This window comes from Pollachius pollachius (genome assembly GCF_949987615.1).
Source record: "Pollachius pollachius genome assembly, chromosome: 16".
Taxonomy (NCBI): Eukaryota; Metazoa; Chordata; class Actinopteri; order Gadiformes; family Gadidae; genus Pollachius; species Pollachius pollachius.
Window position 1 is genome coordinate 8,801,673 of NC_136949.1, and position 24,771 is coordinate 8,826,443.

General features: G+C 45.7%; 1 protein-coding gene across 4 annotated transcripts; it reads right to left on the reverse strand.

The window, feature by feature from the left end:
- Window positions 1-134: 134 nt before the first annotated feature.
- map7b (microtubule-associated protein 7b) lies at window positions 135-24,345 on the reverse strand. 4 transcript variants are annotated; one of them, XM_079753870.1, is made up of 18 exons: window positions 21,271-21,481; window positions 16,119-16,268; window positions 15,430-15,507; window positions 15,021-15,184; window positions 14,395-14,512; window positions 12,592-12,702; window positions 10,727-10,846; window positions 8,843-9,009; window positions 6,999-7,138; window positions 6,122-6,399; window positions 5,011-5,164; window positions 3,812-3,983; window positions 3,603-3,707; window positions 3,462-3,512; window positions 3,336-3,369; window positions 2,945-3,068; window positions 2,313-2,485; window positions 135-2,174 (listed from the first exon to the last, which is right to left on the reverse strand). In XM_079753870.1, the coding sequence occupies exons 1-18, from the start codon at window positions 21,464-21,466 to the stop codon at window positions 2,164-2,166; spliced, it is 2,346 nt and encodes a 781-aa protein (XP_079609996.1). In that variant the 5' UTR covers window positions 21,467-21,481; the 3' UTR covers window positions 135-2,163. The 4 variants fall into 4 exon arrangements, with proteins under 4 accessions (XP_079609996.1, XP_079609995.1, XP_079609997.1 ...); XM_079753869.1 differs by having other exon boundaries at window positions 136-2,174; window positions 6,999-7,141; XM_079753871.1 differs by having other exon boundaries at window positions 137-2,174; window positions 6,999-7,141; window positions 8,843-8,985.
- Between the last annotated feature and the right edge of the window lie 426 nt (window positions 24,346-24,771).

The window sequence follows — 24,771 nt, forward strand, 5'->3', positions numbered from 1 at the left end:
TAATGTGTACTGGGGTCATTTCTATTTGTAATGTGGCTCTACAAATGGGGTGAGGTTATCGACACAACAAAAAGAAAATATCAGCATCAATCGTGACCAAATTTAAAGACTTTATTAACATGCAATAAAGCACAGTTTGGGAATGATTCTTTATGGACAGTGGTTAAGAAACTAAAGCATTTCCAGTGTGCATCCCCCACCCTCATCTAGGGTTAAGAAGCTCCTCTTCATGAATCTGCAGAATAAAAACATTTTATTTACTGCATTTCAACCACTTTAAACCAAATAACCTTAATAACCTTGCATTTCAGTATAGTAGGTTTTGTTACAATTGATAGTATAAACAAGTGTTTCTAAATACTCAATGGGCTATACTGTAAGATACAAAACTGTTTTAAGTGCAAAGCTTTTGAAGCGATGGGTCTGATCTGGGGTGAGGCTGGAGTTGAGCGTTAATTCTCAGGATCCTTTTCGGCTCACTTCTACGGTAAAACATGTCTACACAAGCCTAATTACATTTCAAGTATTATTGCTTAATAAGTACCAATGACTTTGTACACCCCATACCATTGAGATGACAAGAGTCATAATTCTCCAATAACATTCCAGTCAATCCTGGTTTCAATGCATTTTATATTAAAGTGGTTTTGAAGCCATTCTATAGAACGGGAGCCACAATAACTAAACACATTTAGTCCAGGATTCTGTAAACGTGCAGCCAGGGTCAATTCCACATGTTTTATTCTCACCCCTTGGTTTTTAAAGACTAGGTTGGGCCGAAGTCCACACTTGGCCTCATTTGGGATAATGCGGTAAGGCAAAGGAAGGTCAAAAATAGCAGCATTTATTCCTTAATCAACTCGCCTCCATCTTTAATAGGTCATTTCAGAGAGCATGCATACGTTTCACTATTTAAATCTCACCCTTGCATGGTTTTCTTCTTAAAAAAATAAAACGAAGACCACTCTTTATTGACCTTCCTTAAAGTATATTTTTAACCCAAGTACCACGGCCCTCGAACACTGCCAATTTGGACCAGCAAAACAACCTGCCCTTGTTTTTAAAGGGGAAACTAGAAAAGGAACCATTTAATCAAAGAACAAAGAAAAACGAATAATTGGGTCTTAACAGCAATTTTTATAAATCTATACAAATCAGTTCTTCCCATATAATTATTTGCTGAGAGAAAATTCTCTTTGAATCCAACCATCAGCCCTCAACAACTCTTTAAAATCTTCTAAACACAGCAGCAGAAACTACAGTAAACGGGAGCATCTCAAACCGCTACAAGTTCATTACATAGGATTCTTTTAAATTAACACAAAGGACTGTCTGCGATCAATGACTAGGCCACTCCCCATTCTTTATTTCCTCTATTATTTCTAAAGAAAAGCGTGATCGGTAGAATTATGAGGTTTCATTGACACCGGGGAAACCTTATAATACTTAGGGCACAGAGAGAATTCCAGCTGCTTCCGCAAGTCGCGCTACCCTCTACAGCAACAGAAAGTATCAAGACTTTTCATGATCTTATTTTACAGGAATTATACGTTATAAACACACCCCCCACAGCCATAGCCACCGCAACATATACGGTGGGAATCTCCAATGCTGCTGCTGTTATTTCAGGGGTGGCACGACCAGGTCATCAGAAGCAGAGGGGAGCGGTGATGGGAGTCCTACCAAAACAGACCCCACACACTGCGCGCACGGAGGCAAACTAAGTGTTGTGGTCGGAGACGGAGAGACGATCCTCCTTGACTCCCGGAGTGGAAGTCTGAAGTATGTTGTTGAGCTTCTGTCAGCTTCTGTTGGGGATGTTTTGGAGAGTTCTTTGGAGAATGCCAGCTTTGGGAGACAGCTACGGTGCTCTTCAGATCAGCAGGACGCAGGGGAAGGGAGGTGTGTGTGTGTGTGTGTGTGTGTGTGTGTGTGTGTGTGTGTGTGTGTGTGTGTGTGTGTGTGTGTGTGTGTGTGTGTGTGTGTGTGTGGGGGGGGGGACTTCATTACCTTGGGGGGCGTGGCCTTAGAGGTGGTCCCTCGCTCCTTATTTCAAGGTAGACACCCCCCCCCCCCAACCACTCCAGTCTCTTGTGTGCCGTCACTCTGTCCTTCCGACCGCTCTGTTATGTGTGTGCATTCGCTGAGCTCCGTGCACACACTTCAGGCAACGTCTAAAATATTTTAGGAAGGAGACAAAGAACTAGATGAAGCCGACACTATTATTGTCATTATCGTGGGACACCGTTCCACCAAAGAGCTTCCGCTGACCAAGTGAATGCAAGGCAGTACCACGAAGGACACACACTGACCTGTTTCCTGTTTGGCCGTGAGGTCGTCCCTCCCTCCCAGAGGCTTGAGGAGGCCGTTCTCCCTGAAGGCAATAACACGGTCCCTCTCCTCAAGGGGCTGCTGCTCCTCCCCGGGGGGCCGCTGCCTGGAGCCGGGGGGCAGCGTGATCACCTCCTCAAACTCCCCGTTCTCGCTGCCAGGGAGGACCAGAGGGAGGAGTAGATCGGGCGTGGGTTAAACTCCGATTTCTTTTCAGAGTTCTTGCAGCTAACCTTCTCGCTTCTACTCTTTATTGCACGTTGATGTTAAAACTCAGAGAGATCCTCCCTGTGTTCTAATACCCGTACTATTTAGTAGTCCAGAAAAAGAGTATAGTGTAGAGTATAGTGTCCCAATATATAGTATGAAAAAGGCAGTTTGCCAAAAATACCAGGATGTTGTACTACATCTGGGTGCGTTTCAAAGTATGCAAGCCCGCATGCTTTTTTGGTTATTCCGCCCCACAATCCATTGTGCAGCAGACGATGCGTCAGTGAAATCACCTGCAGTATGTCCCATGTCCCAATCCTCATCATGTGCACACAGCATCTACTACAAAAGTGCTGAATGGCCCTCCCTTAGAGACCATGGCTTCAGTGGTCTTTGCTCCTACCTGCCGTCAGGGGGGGTTGAGATGCTGGTGTCAGGAGGGGGGGCCAGAGTGGCGTTGGGGGCCGCGTGGCCGTTGCCGTTTTGATGCTGAGCACTGGGGGCCGTCTCCGGGGAGGGGCTCACTGCTGCGGAAAGGCAACAAATCAAACTCAACATCAATACCTTATTTAGAATACGCTGCTAACAAAATAAAAAAATTAAAATAAAGCATTTTTCAAGACACCCAAAGTGCTTTAGATTAAGTTAAGCTCTAAGCCAACAAATGCGACCTGCACTAACAGTATACTTTTGTTACACCTGTTTGTACACAGGTGGTTCTAGATTCAAAAACAGCCAGGAGCTCTGTTTTTAAGAGCCACGGTGGAAGCTAAGAGCCAGGTGGAAGTGGTTACCTGTATCGCCTCCGTTGCTCTGAGGTGTAACTTTCTGGAAAGGAAATGACAGACAAAGTGAGTCAGTGATTGAGTGTGCTGTGGTTCATAGCCGTCTTGTTTTGCCATAGAATCGCGGTTTCTCACCTTCTCTGATGGATCTGAACGTCTCGTTCTCTTCATGATCTCCTCGAGGCGCTGGAAGGAGGAGAAGACAGTGGTCATTTTACAGAAATAGAGAACAACATTGAGTGTGTGTTGGTGTAGGTTTGTGTGTGTGTATATTACCTTTTTCCTCTCATTGCGCTCTGCTTCCTCTTTCTGGAAATGTTTGTCCCTCTCCTGCTTCAGTCTTTCCCCCTCCTCCTTCTGCCGCGCCTCCTCTTCCACCCTCTATTACACACACACACACACACACACACACACACACACTTTTCAAACTACAGCATTGTAGGAGGAACCAGATTCATTGAGTTCCAGCGGGCTCTTGCTCTTACCTGTCTCTGGAGTTTCTCCGCCTCCTCCTTCTCCTTCTGAAGTCTCTCCTTCTCGCCTAACCTCTCCTCCTCCTCCTCCTTCAGTTTCCTCTCCTCGGCCTGCTTCTGCTCCTCCTCCTCCCTCCTCGCCCGCTCCTCTGCCTTGCGACGGGTCATCTCCTCCGTGGCAAGTCTAGGAGGCCAGACACACACATACCTTATAGAAAACTGAACCCTAGACTGGTTGTTCACACCCTATTTTACACACACACCCCTTATAGAAAACTGAACCCTAGACTGGTGGTTCACACCCTATTTTGGGCTGAAGGGAATGATTATGAAAAATGTTGCAACCGTTACCATAAGGATATTTTGTATATACTAGATTATAAGCCGTTTTCCCACACAGCATACAAAAAAGTTTCACACAAGCAATTGTGTGATACTATATGGATATAAAATACATATCGGAGCTTTACTAATGTACTGTACATGGATGTTATTCTCAAACAATAAAGCAAATGATAAATAATAGCGATGATGTTGTAAACAGGAACACCTTTCAATATTTCCTTTAACTCCGTTACTGGCGACGCGGTAAACTAAATCAGGAATACGTTTGAAATCCCACAACACATGCGACCTCCACCTCCAACCCCTCCTGCTCCTTCTCCACCTCCTCCACCTCCTCCTCCTTCTCCTCCTGCTCCTCCAGCTCCTCCTCCTCCCCGTAGCACAGCATACCTCTGCTGCTCCTCCTCCTCCTCCACCTCCTCCTCCTCCAACCCCTCCTCCTCCTCCAAGCCCCCCTCCTCCTCCTCCACCTCCCCGTAGCACAGCATACCTCTGCTGCTCCTCCTCCTCCACCTCCTCCAACCCCTCCTCCACCTCCAACCCCTCCTCCTCCAACCCCTCCTCCTCCTCCTCCTCCTCCAACCCCTCCTCCTCCTCCAACCCCTCCTCCTCCTCCTCCACCTCCTCCAACCCCTCCTCCTCCTCCAACCCCTCCTCCAACCCCTCCTCCTCCTCCAACCCCTCCTGCTCCTCCTCCTCCTCCAACCCCTCCTGCTCCTCCTCCACCTCCTCCAACCCCTCCTCCTCCTCCAACCCCTCCTCCTCCTCCTCCTCCACCTCCTCCTCCTCCAACCCCTCCTCCTCCTCCAACCCCTCCTGCTCCTCCTCCTCCTCCCCCTCCTCCTCCTCCCCGTAGCTCAGCATACCTCTGCTGCTCCTCCTGCTCGCGGCGCTGCTCCTCCTCCCTCTCCCGCTGCTCACGGGCCAGCCGCCGGTTCTCCGCCAGGATGCGGCTGGCCTCCTCCCGGTCTGTGGTGCCCGCCGAGGGCCGGGGGGCCGCGGGGCTGCTCGCCGCCGCCTCTGAGAGAACACAACCAACCAGCCCATTAATAATAATACTTTTTATTTATAACGCACTTTACATCAACTTAATGACCTCAAAGTGCTACAATGCACATTAAAAGAAATACAACATAAAAGACTAACGAGATTAAAAAGAAAAAATAACAGGGGAAAAAATAATCATTTAAAATAGCAGTTCAGCCAAAGGAAATTGGCTAAACTTGGCATTCTTGGCACTAGACCCCTCGCAGGTCAGAGGTCGTCTGGGGGAAACGCTGCCCACCGGGAGGCCTCTCCGCATTTTCCACCCGGGTGTCATTATTTGAATCATCAACGGTTCCGATTCGTTATTTTCATTGCTTTGTTTTGTTATTTTATTGGTTAAAAGTTTACTTTTGTTTATCAATCTATCCCACTAATAAAATGCGACAGAGAATTGAAAGAACTATGAGACTATGAATTATTTAATGGCCCTTAAATAACAATGTTATGTTAAATTACCAATGTTAAGTTACATGACCAATGTTAAGTTAAATGACCAATGTTTAGTTAAATGACCAATGTTTAGTTAAATGACCAATGTTTAGTTAAATGACCAATGTTTAGTTAAATGACCAATGTTTAGTTAAATGACCAATGTATAGTTAAATGACCAATGTTTAGTTAAATGACCAATGTTTAGTTAAATGACCAATGTTAAGTTAAATGACCAATGTTTAGTTAAATGACCAATGTTTAGTTAAATGACCAATGTTTAGTTAAATGACCAATGTATAGTTAAATGACCAATGTTTAGTTAAATGACCAATGTTTAGTTAAATGACCAATGTTAAGTTAAATGACCAATGTTTAGTTAAATGACCAATGTTTAGTTAAATGACCAATGTATAGTTAAATGACCAATGTTTAGTTAAATGACCAATGTTAAGTTCAGAAGCTGTGGCTCAGGAGGAGGAGGACCAGTGAGGAACCGACCAGGGCTGGATGTGACTGGAGGTGGTGCTGTTGGAGCCTGCTCCAGGCTGCTTCTGTTCTGGCCCACCGGCTGAGGCCGAGCCTGGGGTGGACTCAGCAGCCGGTTCCCCTCCTCAGCCTCCTCCGCCCCTCCTTTCCCGCCTCCAGCGGAGGTCGGGGGAGGGGCGACGCTGATGTCGGGGGTCAGCTTCACCGGACGCATGTTTCCGGGGTCGTCGGCCACTGGGGACTTGATGAGTTTGGGGGTCGGGGGTCGACCGATTGGTTTCTGTGGAGGTCTGTTAAGGGAGAGGACACATTTCACAAATGGCAAATGTCTTTTCAAGTCACACTGCATTTGACTGTTGAAATTAGGAAGAGGTTTCGGAACATGAAATTACACAATGATAGTGTTTAAAAAGGCGTTGTTAGCGAGATCTATAAAAAAAATAAGTGCTAAAATAGCTCTATATCCCAACAGCTATTGCTGTCATTGCAGTGTTTGGTTAGTAGCATTGGTCTCCCGATCTCTCCGCGCTGCATACTGCAGTAAAATGTTTCGAGTATCCCGTTCCCTCTTTATCCAATCAGGAGAGAGAACGCCACAACGAGGCGGTCCCCTCTGTACCTTCATTGGCAGGCAGCAGGATTTAAGTGTTGACTGACAATGGGGGAACAGGCGAGGCTACAGACTCCAGGAACGACCCAGTTACACAACCAAACACAATACCAATAAAATAAAGCTGCCCGCAAAAAGTCATGCAGGAGCCCCATTTAAAATCGGATTGGCCTTCGATCGGTCAGAAAGCAGGTGGTGACGTGGGTGAGACGGAAGTGCAAACTGAAAAAAGCTGGCTGGATATCAGGTTGGCGGCCTTCATGTGTGTCATTCTCCTACCTGACAGGAGAGGGCGACGTGGTTTTACTCTTCTTCTTCCCTGGGGAGGACGAGCGTTTCCTAGGGGCCACGGACAGAGTAGGAGCCAGCGGAAGAGTCAGGTTGCTCCAGGACTTCCTGGTGAAGTCACCCTCCTTGTGCTGCTGCGGACGACAAGCGGCAGAACAGGGATAGACGAAGAAGGGAGGAGACAATGGTAAAAATGACAAAACAATAAAATGCAATGCTACCGTGTACCCATACACGTCCAAATATACATGTCATATACATATCTATAAACTTTTCCATATTTATTTAGGTTGTTTCCTGGCTAAGAATAGCCTCCCTTGACACTGTACAGTGACATTACTGACGGCAGTAAACATTACTATATCAACGGAAGGATGACGCTCAGAGCGTTCAGGAGCAAGCGTCTACTTTACATGTCCGAGTCCATATTTGTTGACAAAGTGCAGGTGCCTTGCCAACTGCTTGGATAGAGTGGCTTGTGCCCGGATTAGCTGACCATCCTCTCTATGACCTGAGCACTGGAGTGACTTCTGCCTCCCAGGCTGCCAGCTCATGCCAAAACCCTTGCCGACGTCCATAAAGACTGAAATCAATTGTTAAACATCCTTGCATAGATCAGGCACCACAGCAATACAACACTCTTACACTTGACAGACATCTAGTTGGGCCTCATGTTGATGGGATTGGACACCAGTGACAATAGGACAGTGTGTGTGTCTGTGGTTTACTTTCACTGTCTTGTAGGTGTGGGTGTGCGTGCATGTGTGTTTGTGTGTGAAAGGACACACGGGGTGATGTTGTAGCTTACGCGATGTCCTCTTTTAAATACCTTAATGGTATAAGCTGTAGGACAGGAGGACTGGCAGGACAGATGGCCTGTCTAGCAAAGGGAGCGAGCGGCGCATTGGGAGATGGACGAACATGTCCACACTCATCAGCATGTCCCAAAACAGAACAGATTGGGAAAAAAACGAAAACTGCATGACTAAGCATCCCTTGATGAAATATGGCTGTTTGAAGGCCGTGCTTTAATGCTACACATCAAGTTCTGAGGAAAACTCAGGATAAGTTTAAAGAAAAACTTAACATTGGCCACACTTTCGCTCACACACCCTTGCCTCTGTCTGGGGCAGGCTATCAGACGGATTGTACAGGAAGTGAGAAAGTAAGAAGGTCGTGCAGGTGAGGAAAGTAAGAAGGTCGTGCAGGTGAGCCCATGTGCGTCGCTCCATGTGCGGCAGCCATTTTGTGACACGCGTGCCTTGTTCTCGCTCCGTTTCAGGCAATCATATGGCATAAATCACTTCTGACAATATATAGGCAAAATACACCTAGCGGCTCCAGGTTCTGTGTTTCCGCCAAAGGAAGGAAGCTGTTCCCACACCTGAAGTGAGCCTTGATAGCGACAGTGAAGAGTGTGGTTCTGAATATCGTTAGCTATGCTAACCTTTGGTGCACTTCTCTCTCTCTCTCCCTCCCTGATTGTGCAATCACATTGCAACCACATTAAAACAATAGTATAGGCAAAAAAAAACACCTTGGTGCTTGAGTGGATCTTAGGAAACTGAAAATGTAATAATGATTCAAACGCACCAATCTCCCGCTACGACTCTGACCCTATTTAACACAGTGTGTGATGTCCCAGTAGGGTGGGTTCCATTTAATGGCTTACAACCTAAAAATAGGATAGCTTCTTAAATTTATACAACATTCTTAATTGATCCCAGACGGGAATTTCAGGAAATGACCATCACACCTGGGGATGAAAAAGGGTTATTAACAAAGCTTGCCTTTTCCAGGCTGATGAGAGCATACATCCGTCCACATCCCTCTACCTGCATGGCGCCGAGGTTCCTCTTGCAGAGGGGTGGACAGGGGGGCGTCCCGCGGCTGAGGTTGCGGTCGTGGCTGCGGCAGTGGGGCAGTGGCTGGGCCTGCAGGGCCCTGAAGGACATGGGGCCCGTGGGCTGGCAGGACACTGAGCGGGGACACACAGGCAGGGCTGGGGCGTTACGGACACGGGAAGGAGGTTTGGGAGTGGCGGGAGCGGGGGGTTTCCAAGAGTTATTTTACAGCATGGGAGTATGAGGGTTAATGCAAAAAGTGAGTGTGAATAGGGAGGAGGATGCACGGATGAGGAGCAGAATGGAGGAATGAAGGATGGAAGGATGGAGGGAGGGTATTTAGATGGATGATTAGCAGAATGAGCAGGAGGAAAAGAGGGGCGGGATTTGGAAGGTTGACAGGAAAGAGATGGGAAAGATGAAAGGAGGAAATCGGGAGGAAAGATAGAAAGAAAGATCATTAGAGTTAATTTAAATCTTATTGAGGGTTTGTTATTGTGAGATACGTGCAGCATCACTAGAGTTTTTGATATGACTGAGAAGTCCACATCTATAGAGGAAAATTAGAAAGTATTTGGGAAAATATGCTGGATGAAAGACTACTAGGTGTATCTCCAAAACCCTAGTATTAATTTAAAACCTAAGTTAAAACCATGCGTCAAATATCGTTGATAACCTGTTCCTTTAAATAAACAACATCTTTGGCGGTTACGGGCCCACACTTAGCATTTGGGGCATGTCTCTTCCACTTCTTCGACAGAGTTCAACAAACTAGTCTTTGAGCTTTTTGAATAGAGAACCATTGTTACGGTCAAAGCCCTTCCCATAGAAAAAAAGGAGGTTGGAGTAGAGAGTGGCCATAACAGACAGTGGTAAACATAACAATCCACACAAAGATAAAGCTTTGAGCATGCAGAGAAACACACGTGCACTAGATAGCACATGTTTATCCAACATGGGGTATGAATGCGCGAGAGAGCACGTGGTGCTGGCAAAAGGCAACGGGCAGTGGCAGACAAAACATGGCTCGAAAAGTGGAAATGGGTCAGAGATGCTGGGGCGACAGAGAGAGAGAGAAAGAGCCAGCAGTTCTGTCTCCCAGCCAACTGTCAAAGCACAGTGGTTCCATGATCATCTGCATCACTCAAAGCCAACGATATGGCCTAGGCTGTTGGAGGCAACCATGACTGTCCTAGATTAAATAATATATTCATATTGCATAAAATGTCTGACATGGATTTATCTTAGATTTTTCTAAGGACACAGTTGGTTGCATGATGGTTTGCAGTGCAGGTTACGTTATTTCCAGCATGCAGACCTGCATCGACATTGACCGTGTGAAAGTTGTCAACTGCAATTGGGCACCTTGCACAGTTGCTATGGTAACAGCAGGGGGAGAAGGAGCCCCAAAAAGGGGGAAAACTTCCTTAACAGTTCACTTGTTTAGGCCTCTGATTTAAGGTTGTGTAAGAGGGAGTGTGTGGGAGTGTGTGTGTGTGTGTGTGTGTGTGTGTGTGTGTGTGTGTGTGTGTGTGTGTGTGTGTGTGTGTGCCTGCGTGCGTGCGTTTACACCCTATATGTTCCAGATACAGGCTGGTAACTTAAGTACAAGTCAGCGTAATGCTTTTTAAATCAGGCTTAGTCTGATCACCCAGACTCCAGGTTTCTCTGGTTTCAAAAGTTCAAAGTACACATTCTTGCACGCGTACCTTTTCTACTACAACACAAGTTTCAGCTCAGGTGATTCACAGTTTCAATGAACATGCCTTTGTCATGGCTGTAGAAAAATCATCTTTTGACAGGTAGAAAGGAAAACGACAGGGGTCCGTTAGAAGATTGTGCGTGTGAGGTTGTGTGTGTGTGTGTGTGTGTTACCTGTTAACTCCTTGGCCAGGCTGGCTGTGCTGCGGCTGCGTGCCAGGTAGGAGTGTGTGGGCTGCTGCAGGCGGTTCACCATCATGTTCTCCCATGGCGACAGAGGCATGTGACGGAGACCTACACACACACACGCACAGGCACGCACACACACACACACACACACACACACACACTTTGATCAGTATTTGAAGAAGCACTTCTATAACTTATACATGTGCCTCTTAGCAGACCATGCAGAAATAATAGATAATACATAGCTGCCAAGGCACATGCCATTCCACTCGCCATGAACGGGCCGGGCCATTCACAGCTGCATGCAGTCTGCATGATCACCACAGCCATGAGCAAACAGCCTGGGTTAGACCTCAGACAGTCAGATACAAACAGGAGGAGGAGGAGTGCAGTCAAATAACACAATGGACACCATGCCAGCGGTGTCTGACAAAACACAGAACATGCCCTACCATTCAGCTTAGGCCTGTGCTAAAGGTAAACGTTACCTGTTCTGCCGACACTTATCTCTTATTCATGTTTGGGTGTTATGCCTGACAATGTACTGTGGAATATTTCAAATGTATTATGCATTATGATGTATGTTTTATTTATTTAATACTTAAAATGTCTTAAAATTTGGTAGTGTTCAACTGTGGCAACATGTCAACATGTACGCAATATCAATATTATATCATGTATTCAGAGTGGTTTCGTAGCAAAACATTTTGGGTGATCAGGATATTAAAAACAGAGCAAAGCGTTCCCAAAAAAACTAAAGATTAACCAAGAGGATTAGAGAAAGGGGTCATGCTGGAGTCTGAGGAACGACATTCTAACAGAGGCCAGCACAGCTCTCTCAAGACGTTCACCATCTAACCCTAAACCTGGTAATGCAAAACAATGAATGTCCTCGCTACCATGCACAGAAATGGGAATTCCAGATTATCAAAAAATCATGAATAAGTAATCTTATTATTATTCAGCATGTTGGCACGTATGGATCGACTAATAACTTATTTTCTTACTTCATGTCCCTTAAAGTGTGTACAGTATGATGGCATGCACAGGAAATAAAATGGCTTGTGCACTCGTGTTTTCCACCACAACGCCATCTTTGCAAACGATAGCGCCCCGTTTGCAACACATTTGTGATGTAAACGTTTTCCGCTGTTATCATTTGACTAATGATTCAGAGTTGGTTATGAGTGATGATGAACGTGGATGACATCTTCGACAACAAGCTTCCCAGGCAACACCTCTGTTTCTGTTGTGGGCATTCTTCCCCTGGTGGAGGCGGAGTTTGGATTGAGAGCTGCTAAGGACAGGAGAGGAGGCTGTCCTCGTTCGCAAGGCTGTGAGTGACAGACGAGACGGCCAAACAGAACACACTGGTATTCACAACACGCAGGCTACTGAGAGCACTGAAGGAGACAAATCCGTTGTTTAATGGTGACTCAATTCTATATTTTTATGAGAATTGTATTCATTTGACAGGACATGGAACCCTAAATATATAAATTTGTAGATATAATTATAACAATTATATTAATATTTAATTAGGTGCTCATAATTCATATGAATATAAGTGCTATCAGCGTCAAACCAAGGGAGATAATATTCATATTCATTCTAAGGTGACGAAAACACAATCAATTCTTATTTTCAGCTGACTTCTTATACACCAATTAAAAAATATGTCTGTATAACATTATATTCCATGTCTGCAAAGTCTGTTTAGCTAGATGCCACTCATCCCCACACACACTGGACCTTTAATGATAGCAACAAGTTAGAATGAACCCACACTGCGGATAAAAACACAGTACCTTTCGCTTGGGTCAGACTAATGTCCTCCCCATGTTTCTCACCTCTGTCTGGCGAGTGCATCAGTGTGGCGGATGAGTGGGACAGGCGCTTGGTTATGATGGGGTCCATGTGCTTTGACAGATTCATGGTGGAGACCGCCCGCCTGTCTGAATCTACACACCACACCACAAACACAACAAGGACTTAGGTTCACACGACCTGAGGGGCATGGACAAAGAGAGAGAGGTGGAGGCAGAGAAAGAGAGAGAGGTGGAGGCAGAGACAGAGAGAGAGAGAGAGAGAGAGAGAGAGAGAGAGAGAGAGAGAGAGAGAGAGAGAGAGAGAGAGAGAGAGAGAGAGAGAGAGAGAGAGATGGTGGTAGTGTGTTATCTGTTCTATGAGCTGTGTTTCTTGTTAGATGGGGAAAATGCAGCAATTTCTTAGGACTAATAAAGGACCTGGGGAATTAGGCACAACTTGATTCTATGTTATCTATACATCGTTCAATATTAACACAAGTATTCACACTCTGCATGCTACACAAACCCACTGAACGAAAACACCAACTGGACTACAATGGTAAAGCCAGCTTTCTACAGCTAGCAAGCTAGTCGGCTAACCGCTAGCTAGCGTGTTCATATATTCACATTGTGAGGCCATTCCATATCTGCGCGAGTGACTGTAAGCACCCTGCAAGTGCTCCAGCCCTGCAAGGTCAAGTTGATATAGGAAAGCTGACTCGACAAATCCTGGACCAGGAGCCAGGAAGAGGGAGGGGAGCAGAGAGAGACAGATAGGAGAATGAAATTAACATCAAATCAATATAACAACATTGGTGTGCGGTGGTGAGGGAAACCTTGGCGGGTAAAGAATTAAAAAAACAGAATTGGTTCCACAAGGTAGAAGTAGCCTACAGTACAACAAATATTCAGGAAATGCCAGTGAGTGAATGAGGTAGAGAGAGGTGGAGGACGGTGTGAGTCAGCATTAACAGGGAAGTGCAACTCACTGTACAAACAACAGCAAAGAGAAAACTGTCACAGAGCAACAACAAAACTACAAAAGGACCACGTAGGCGCGCGTGAGGGCCTGGCAACCTGACCGGTTTCCATTCATAACACATTATTTGCATTTTTTAACCATTACAGTCAAAGCCTAAATAAACATCAGTAGTAAAACAGCACCGGTGCCCGATGTGGCAAAAACAGCCAGTAAGAGTTCATCATGGAGAGAAAGCAGGTGTGTTTCGTGCTACACCACACTGCATCTCATAGGTGCCTCAATAGGTGCCTTCAGGCGTGTTTTGTTAATTAGTTTTTATGTGTGTGCTATAGGCGTGTGTTTGCGTGCACATGGTACATTTGTGTGTGTTTTTCTGCATGAGTTCATGCGTGTGTGTGTGTTTTTGTTTGCATGCACGTTTGTATGTCTGTGTAGTAAGCGAGTGTGTGTGCACGCGTGTGTCATCTGTGTGTATTAACTGTGTCTGTATCACATGTGTGCATCAACTGTGTGCTTGTGTGTGTGTGCACACAGGTAATACTACATGTATTACATGTGTGTATTACCTGTGTGTGTGTTTGTGTGTGTGTGTATCACCTGTGTGCATCACCTGTGTGTGTGTGTGTGTAAGGTAATACTACATGTATTGCATGTGTGTATTACCTTTGTGTGTTTGTGTGTAGTACCAGCCTTCGTGCTGGGTGTGTGTGTGTTTGTGTGTGTGTGTGTGTGTGACCTGCGTGCGTGCTGCGTGCTGTGTGTGTGTGTGTGTGTGTGTGTGTGTGTGTGTGTGTGTGTGTGTGTGTGTGTGTGTGTGTGTGTGTGTGTGTGTGTGTGTGTGTGTGTGTGTGTGTGTGTGTTACCTGCGTGCGTGCTGGGTGTGTGTGGGGGCAGGGCCCCCCCCCAGGACCAGCGGTTGGGCTTGGGTTTGGTCCTCTGACTCCGCTCCGTGGTGCGGCGGATCACCGCCTCATGGCGAGCCTATCCCATAATGACCCCGCATTACTTTAGGGCCTCCATAAAGGAAAGGTTATTCAATATTGATCCTCCACTGTAAACATGATGTGACCGCGGGGTCTCGGGATGAGGTCACCAGCAGGACGCAGGATCCGTTACACCAGTGACGCCGTGGAAACCAGTTCATCCAGCTGTTATGTGCTGAACATAATCCAGCCCACAAATGTCAATACGGTTTCAAATACAAAACCTAATAACTTTTATAACATGTCTACAGTGTACGGAGTTTCCCTGATGTATGTGACCACTGGATATGTGTTCAAAATGATTGAACACATGTTTTATTTGTAAAAAATGATTTCTAACCAATTAATAAATTGAATTGATGAACGACTGAAACGAGGCTGTATAATGATTTTACAGATGGTGACATCTGTGTCCAACACAAATACACATATTTCTATGCATGTTCATTTACGCACACATACACAGACACACACAGACACACACACACACACACACACACACACACCTGATCTTCCTCTAACTTCTTCCGCCGTTTCTCCTCCACAGCGATGCGTCTCTTCTCCTCTTTGCACCTCTGCTCCTCCTGCCGCCTCCTCTTCTCCTCCAGGTGCTTCTCGTACTGCTGGCGGGCGCGCTCCTCGCGCTCCTGCCACTCGGCCTCCCGCAGTGCTGAAACACACACACGCACACACACGCACACATTAAGATCATATGCAGAGGTTCAATGGATTTGAATGAAGTTAGTGAAGAATTACCACAGCTATCAAAAGGCATTCAAGGAGGTTTATTCAATAAACAAAAGGATACACAAACTGGTTTGTGTAGAAGTAACCGCTGTGAAAGCTGGAGGTCATACAACTCTGCCATAACTCTCGACACAAAGACACGCAAACAGACACGTGCAGAATACACACCATTTTGTTTCTCTTGCAGTTCGCGGCGTTCTCGGGCCAGCTTCTGTCTCTCATCGATCTTGTTGTAAAGCAGAGAGTCTGCACAGAGTAACACAAAGGGAAACGGGTGAGGCAATGAAACGATTCCAATCAATCACTCGTGCAATGGCCATGAAGGGGATTTGATTAAAGCACGGCTGAACGAGATTATATTAGGGGCTATCTGTACAGAATATCAAAACATAAATATATACACTACGTCATGATATGCTTATGAATGGATCCAGTTCAATAAGTCCAACTGAGAGCCTATGGAGTTTGTTTGCGTTATCATTATGGTTAAATCATACTTCAAATTGATCATCAAATTTATTAATAGTTGAGACACGCCAATAAAGGTATCTTTAATTGACGACAATGGAACACCAATCAAAGTCTATAACCGATAACACGGAATACTAAAAAAACATCTCGAGACGGTCCCCCCATCTGCGTTCCTTCTAGTGGTTTCTCCCTTGATAATTATGGGAGCATGCACCTTGTGGGGGCTAGGTGGGGGGGGGTGTCATATATACGTGAAGCCTTTTGAGACTGTTGCTCTGACTGAACGCTATCCAAATCAAACGGTCTTGGATTACGACCAGGTCCCCCTCAATCCAACTAACTCTGAAAGCCACTCAGAAGAAAGGGCTGCTGTGTGTGAACTCCACCTGCTCTGTAGGCCGTGCTGCCGTTGGGGCTGCTGCTGGTGGTGCCGGCGGTGCTGAGGGTGACGGTGTACGTCTGGCCAGAGACGGAGGAGATCCCCCTGGAGGTGGAGGACGCTGCGCCCTCCTCCGCTGTGCCCTGGGAGGAAGACGCTGCAGGGAGTGAGGGAGAGAGGGAGGGAGGGAGAGAGAGAGAGAGAGAGAGAGGGAGGGAGGGAGGGAGGGAGCGAGAGAGAGAGAGGGAGAGAGGGAGGGAGGGAGGGAGGGAGGGAGAGAGGGAGGGAGGGAGGAGGGAGGGAGTGAGGGAGGGAGATCGATAAAGACAGAAAGACAGACCGACAGAAAGAGAAGGAGAGGAACAGACAGGCAGGAGACAGAAAGACAGGAGATTTGAGGGTCAGCAGGGAGCAGAGAGGAGACAGACAGAGACGGAGACAAAGAGATCCAAGGTGTTACATTTTTGTATCAAAACACAGACAGACAGTCTGTCTGTAATTGGAATAGCTGAAGAGGTTTCCAGGAAGATTCCAAACACGCACACACACACACACACACACACACACACACACACGAAAGAAAGAAAGAAAGCTGGTGCTCTCGTTTGCAGACACCAGGATGTTTACAATTTATTTGTAGTAAAACCCAGACACAGACTGACACAGACACACACACAGACACACACACGAGTCAGAAGTCTTAATGGAGGCTTAACAGAATTGAGAACCGCAACAGATTGATAGAATACATCCCCCCTGCATAATTAATTGTTTGAATATGAGTTAGTACATTGATTATATTTGGCATCATACCAATACATATGCAAAACTATATAAAATATAATTATAACTGAGCACATTTGAGAGGTGTATGGTAATGAATAAGAATGTCTTGGCTGTATATTTCTTTCAAAAAGTCAGTCAGTATATAATAAACACAACCATCTTGTGTTAGGGGGTAGAAACAGTTATCAACAAACAATAATTGAAACCAACAATTTAAACTTAACTGGCAAAAAGAGTGTGGTTGCCTTTTTTGTTTTGTTAAAGTAATATTTGAAATATCAAGTGACATTTTGCCCTCAGCCGGTCCTGCTCCTTTATATAACCTCATGTAGCTCAATACGGTCCACTGAGTCCTGACAGCTCATACAAAACCACTTGATAAACGACACTCTCCGCCCAAAGATGACTCAGCACATTTCGGCAATTATCCCCATTAACACTGGCGTTGATCTCATTACAGCTGCATGCACTGGCCAACATTAGAACAGCAGTATCGGAGTACATATTTTTGACCCCATACATCTCCAGTAACCCAAGAGAAATTCAGTGGCTATGCATCTGGTATGACAGAGGAAGGACTGTCCCCGCAGACACCAGACTGTCCTAGAAAAAACTCAAATAATAAAACACTGACAGATCGTGTGACCCAGATTAGCATTTCACCCATATCTGCATTCCTAGTGCAATGGCAACCACATATTTCACCAGTTTACATCCAGCCCATAGTGTCGCTTCAATGAAACCGGTTTTATGATTACCCAGGACAACAATAGAGACAATATCTGCAGACTCATCTTTCTTAAAGATAATAATTACCATCTTTGGAAGGAGGCACACTGGGCACCTTGGTCAACCTAATAAACATACATCTTGTTGTCAGTAGGCCCAAATATTCTGCTCTGGCTCTTTGCGGCTCTCTTTCAAACTTACTTTGAGAATTATTGGTAATCTTTACCGCAGGTAAATCCTTTCACCAAGGGCCTTTAATAATGAACAGCTGCACATAATAACATTTACCAAAGCAATACAAATACATGCAAAGAAACACAAATAAACCAAAGCTTATTGCATTAACATACGATGTATCGAGCGATGATGTAGACAGACCATGAGATTAGTTTAGAATAAAACTAAAGGCATTTTTGAATGCCTTTATTTAATTCTATGAAGGTTACTGCATTCTTCCATTATATCATCAGGGTTAAATTATTATGATAACGTTCCAGATATCAGTGTATTTATCTTGACGGAACAATTCCAGGGTTAAGGTGTTTTTAAATGGAACCAGCTGAAGGGGAACACAGGGTGGTATAACCTTTAGGACGTTTGGATAATAGCCCAGCAGGAAGGATGGTGTGTAAATATTGAGACAAACAGTGACATCTCAGGTCCTTCCACATAAGGGATGCTTGGAAAACTAGAAGATGGCACATTTATGAGATTGCGGTCATAAGCTATAGATGGATATTTGTCGATCAATTTTAGCAAACATAATCATTTGATTTTAAAGGTCTCATAGATGTCCTGTATATACACAAACAGACTGCCTTATGATTCATAGCCACGAGAAACCCACTCGTAATCACTTAAGTGTGAAAAAGAGTGATGATTACGTTCAACCTGACATTGTTGTTACCGGCAGTCCAAACTATGTCGACCACAGGGGGCGACCTTTCAAGGTGACCTCCAGCTTGTTTGGAGCTCACCAGAGGTGCAGTGTGGCTCAAAGACACGCCAAAACAGACGCCATTAAAGGAGATGAGGATTGAAGCAGCCACCTTCCAATGTACTGCCCGATCTCTACATCTGTAATCTGGGGTAACAGTGTGGAAAGTGCTCCCCTGTTCGGCTACTGGATGACCCCTAAACACCATCATCGCCCCTCACTCCTGCAGCTTGGTGCACCAGTTACCCCTCCTTCTGTCAAACACTTAATTTGTTTTTTCATATTTCGGTCTAGATCTAATATAAATATTATGCAAATAGATTATGTATATTGTTGGTTTATGACAGGGTGTCCAAACAACCCCAATATACTGTAGGACAAAGTACTGCAGTGTTAGCTGATGACCTAGTCACTGACCAAATCAAACAGTGGATACTTATAGTTTACCAGGCTACACTGACTATTACTAATAGAAACAATTCACAGAGTCTGCTTTTAATTTAATTTGTTATAGTGTTGTAGCAAAGTTTGAATAATCAATGGTCTTAAAACGATAAATCGTACTGTTTTTAGCCATTACCTGGACACTTAAATCGGGACATGATTCCAAGCGGGGGGGGGAAGCAGTCCCCTCCGATGGGTCAGATTGGTGGGTTCATATCAAACATGGTGCCCACTAGCGGCATCCTCCAAAGGGGAAGATAAAGTCCAGTAGGGAATCCATAGTGTGGAAGATCACACGCCACAGAAGAAGGAGATAGCCTCCAGCAGTGTCAAGGGACTCCAAAGTGAAAGGGAAACCAGATCGAGAGAGACAAGAGCGGTCAAAGCGTGTCCCCAAATGTTGTTGAAACTGGTTTTGTATGTCGTCCAATCTGTGGCTTCTCTCCAACTCCAACCACCCAGTCCCTTCCTTTACCCTGGGAATGTGTTTATTTGATAGAGAAAGAGAGAGACACACAGATAGAGAATGGGACAGTGTCGAGAGTGACTCTTTAATCTGCCCAACCCTCTCCTATTTCTAAAGAGTGTGTGTGTGTGTGTGTGTGTGTGTGTGTGTGTGTGTGTGTGTGTGTGTGTGTGTGTGTGTGTGTGTGTGTGTGTGTCCCATGTAGTACCAGCGGCAGTCAGATTAAATGTTCAGAGTTAGCGATTAGCGCCGAGTTGCACTGGCCTATGGGTAGCAGGCTAACACAGCGGTGGGGGGGTGCTTCATGCCTATCCTGCGCCCTGAGAGGATTAGCTGGCGCTAATGCTAAGCTAAACGCTAAGCTCCAGCCGGTGAAGGCTAGTGGCCAGAAGCAGGGGTGTCTCTTCCTTCTAGGCCCCATGGGAGGCACCCTTGTCCTGGCTAACAGGTAAACAGCATAAAGGTAAGAGCATGTTAGCCCTAATCAAAGCACAGACTAGCCTTGGAGACTTTCGGTAGACACACCTGCATCCCGAGCCTGGGATGAACTACATTGAGCTCAAGTTTGATGCTTTGGGGATAAAACGTTGCATGATTAAGATTACGAAAACGGCAGCTGCCATTGATTATTATAAATAAATAAATAAATAAATAAATAAATAAAAACATTTAATGGCGCTTTGGCATGAAAGTTCCGTATCTATCCTGTCTTTAGTCTCCAATGCTCTCCATTATTCATGTTTAAAGTGCTAGGCATACTTCTGTGTTCATGCCCCCTGGGAACACTAGATGGGACTGTAACGTCCAAAGCATTAACATGAGCCTTGAACTCTGGTTCAGCCTGGTGATGGAAAAAGTTAGGGAGATGAAGGGGAAATTTCATCATGCCAGGAGAGCATTTGCATCTTATGATGGGCGAGTTGACAGTCATGCCCAAATCAACAACTTTATTAGGATTGTGTCAAAGCTGGTGTTGTTCCCCATATGGAGTGACCCAAGAAGGTTGTCTGAGAGCCAAGACCGAAAGACATCGATGTTCCTGTGTAACCGCACCAAACCGGCTGCACCACCAATAGCTCCCTGCTCAGGTTATTGATCCTCATCGAATGTCAGGCGAGACAGTAGGACCAGACACTAAACGGTCTGCCAAGAAATAATCCATAACTAATTATGACTGAACATGAACTTTGTCTGAAAACAAAACTTTTTGTCTCTATCTTAAAAATAAATAAATAAGAATAACAATGGCTTACAACCAAGAAATGACACAGTCACACAAATAATGGCTGAGTGACAGCTGTGCTTAGCCATGCACTACATCCACACAAACACACACACACACACATCAGGGAGGGTGAATCCCCACTCTCTCCCTTGCAGGGTGTCAGCCACTTTCCACCAGCCAGCACAATTGGACCAGACAGTTACTTGTCACTACAAACGTCAACAGAGCTCCCTGAAGGCAAATGGATGCCCTCAATGGTGTTTGCATTTACCACTTTCTACAAGTCGAGCACCGTCAATGAGCAGCCATGCATCACACACAAAAATCCATTGGCATTTACACATGGTTCATCGTTTTAAAATGGAAATTACAATAACACTCTCGGGGCTACTTTGAAAAGTTGTTAATCCATTTCCCAGATACCTTGCCAGCAAGTCTGCCAGCCACACACACACACACAGCAACAACATAAATCTCGATACATACAAACCACACTACGGGCCAGGACGGCAATGCCAACCCACTGCCACCTGTCACTCAAGTGTGCATCCTCCCGTCTCCATCTCCTCTACCTTTTTTCCTCCTTCTGCGAGCCCCACGCTGCTTCTTTCCCTCCTCTTCCTCCCTGATGGTGAAGAGGGAAGGGATGGCTGAGCGGCTGGCTCCCTTCCTCAGTGTGATTTTGCCCCGTGGACATCCACCACTTCCTCCTTTTCCTCCTTTTCCTCCTCCTCCTCCTCCCGTTACTTGTCCTTTACTGTCGGGCATCACCGGCCCCTGTCGCTAACCCACTAGCGTGCTGGCTAACTGTGTCACCTAATCCAGCCCATTCCACCCCGTAGTGTCGGTAGGGGGGTACGATGGAGGCAGGTCACTGGAGGACAGTGCTGGAGGATGACACTGGGGTGGGTTGCAAGGTGGTATCTCTCTCTCTCTGCAGGTTATCTCCCCGACCACCACCACTACCTCTTCTTTCCCCCCCCCCCCACAAACAGCCTGGCTCTATCCTCAGCAGCAGTGACTTGGCTGCTAGCTGCAATGCTAACACTGCCGCTACTTGTCAGCCTCCGACAGTGTGGCGAGTGGGAGAGAGAGCGCAAGAGTGGAAGGAGAGATAGCGGAAGGAGAGATAGAGGGAGAGGCAGTAGAGAACACTAACAATGATGGAAGTCAATAAGGATGTGTTTGAAGGAGGGGAAGAGAGGAGGAGAGAGGCAGAACGGCCGATTGAAAGAATTATGAAATTGGAGTATTGAAAAGCGGGAGAACGAAAGAAGAGACGAAACAAACAAAAAAGGAGCAACTCACTGTGCCGTATCCATACTGACTGTGGTGGTGAGAGAGAGAGAGGGAGGTACAGAGCGAAACAGCAAGAGAGAGAGAAGGAGAGGGCGAGAGACTTGCAGGATGATGAGCCCTGGTGCAAGATGAAAAAACTGTAATCCTGATAACTGGAGTGGAAGTGCGAAGTCGCCTTGAGTCCCCAAATAAATCTCTCTCTCAATTCAAAGGACACTATTCCTAATCTTTCTCCTACACACTGGTAAAACTACAGGTCTCTTTTCTTTGCCCTGTGTTTAAACTGAGCTCGATCTACGATCCCTCAGTCTGTGAATGCAAACTCTGACAAAAACAGGACTTGATGCTACTGGCTGTAAGGGTGCAGGCAGGACACACAGATGCAGCCGATTTAAATATTTAGCGGCGATAACGAAAGGGAGAGATGCGATACCAGGAAGGGTAACCCTGATGACAGCAGCACGTAGACCAATGATGTCAGAGACTCTGTGAGGGAGTGAGCGAGCGACCTTGATGCGGAAAGACTAAGCCAGCAGTTACCACAATGCATTGACAGACACGCACGTACTACCAACACACACACAAATAGCAAACCAAACAGGTCTAGCTTCTGCTAGTGTCTGTGTACAGTGTTTGTTCACAGGAAAGGTGGCTTCCGACTCCACCCACTTTTAGTGGTGTCAACACTGCAGAGGCTCATTCCCAGCATTGTTTGGTAAATTTGCTGTGTGTGTGTGTATGTGGGGGGGGGGGGGGGGGGGATGTATGTGGGGGGGCAAGGAGATGTGCTGAACTCTCAGTTTAAGATGCAGAGAGAGAGAGAGAGAGAGAGAGAGAGAGAGAGAGATTTGGCAGACTCTATGGCAGCTTATGCCCCCCCCCCGCCACACAGGACCACTATAAAACTAGCCTGGTCTTTATGCACATTGTGTGCAGTTGTGGGTGCATGCCGATTCCTTGCATCACTCTGAAAGTGTACATTGAAAGTTTTGCATACACAAATGGGCCTGAGGATGCTGCATTGCAGAAATATCATGCATTGGGTAGACCTGGCATTGCGTATAGAAGAGCTGTGATGTGAAAAAATACATTTTATATAATCCACACTTGAATTTGAATCTTCATATAAAACCAAGGGGAGCCCAGGGCTTTCCAGAATGTTTTTTCCAAAACGTATTGCAGAAGCTATACTAGGACTACACACATTCACAAAAACAGTCAGCCAATCTTTGTTCCCACAGTAGTCTATGGAGTAATACTGTAATCCTACACTAGAGACTTTAACCCGATAGTCTTGGCTCCATGCCCTTCTCTCCCTCTCTCTCTCACACACACACGCACACACACACACACACACGCACACACACACACACACACACACACACACACACACACACACACACACACACACACACACACACACACTTTTCACCTAAACAAATCCAGAACAAATTACAGGATTACATCTTCTCACCGCAATAGCATAACGTTGCACCAATGACTTGTTTGCCTAAATTGTAATTAATGTAATTAAGTTGTCACTTTTAGAACCTGTCTTTAGAACATTAACATTCCCATTCAGACTATTCGTTCATCACAGTTGATCGCACCAGTGTGGGCAACTTGTTTCAGAATCCACAAAGAAATGGACACGAATAACTTCCTTCCTTTCGTTTTACACTCCTCGTTCCAAAGTACATTTTCCCTCTCCCATCTCTGACCTATAGGACAGCGATTAGGGTGTTGATACGTTGGCAAAGTAGGCCAGCCTACGGCATGTTTGGGTGTATTACTATTGCGTGTCTGTAACACCTTTTGTAATTGCAGCGTTTTAGAGAAGCTTCTGGACCCTTTGTACACACATTCACCTGTCACGTCAGTCCAACCCGATGAATTTGAAGCCCTAGGGGCGTTTTGAAAAGCTGGAAAAATGTCAGCAACAGGTGTCTACTGACAGCGACATGTACAGAAATCCCAGTAGAAACAATGCTAAACAAGACAAACTTTTATCAACAGACTCGAAAAACAAGGTTGAATCACTAAATATAAACGACCAGGGACTAGGTTGAGAGTTAATCCTATTCCCGTGACCCGGTTTGCGCTCCTTACACCTCACCTCAACTTCTGGTAAGGATTCAAAGCGAATGAAAAAAGAAAATAACACCTTCTACTTTGACAATGTTGACCTTATTTGTCCCGAGCTTATACCATCCACAATAGTTCGTCAAGTCAACTTTAATGCTGATAACAACTCACCTTGGGATTCGGCAGGAGATGCGTCGCTGCCGTCCAGGTCCGCCATTTCTCCTGACGTGAGCTGAGATGGATTAGCAGTAGGAAATCGAGCGGACGTAGGAATGGTTCCGGGAATTCTGGCGCCTCCCTGCGGACAGGTGGGGGACTATATGCTAGAATGTGAACGCAGTTTCTATTTTTGTGGACGTGTGTGCACCTGATCTTAGGACAGTACACCATAGCTTCAGTTACTGGCTGCTGTGAAGTAAGTTTTATGTTAGATATTGGTTTGATAAGGAGTAACGATATAGGCTACATTCAACATGGAAAGGCCGTTAAGCTCCATTTCACCATGGCATGTGAGCCAATGACTCCTAATCAATTACTGTACAATAAGACACAACTTATTATTGGATATTAGAACTTCTATTTTATAGGAGTATTTTAATGGAAAATGCATTCCTTCAGTGACTCAATAGCAATACCAGATATGATTACACTAAACCATAAGGCACCTTTTTATTGGAGTATTGTTATTC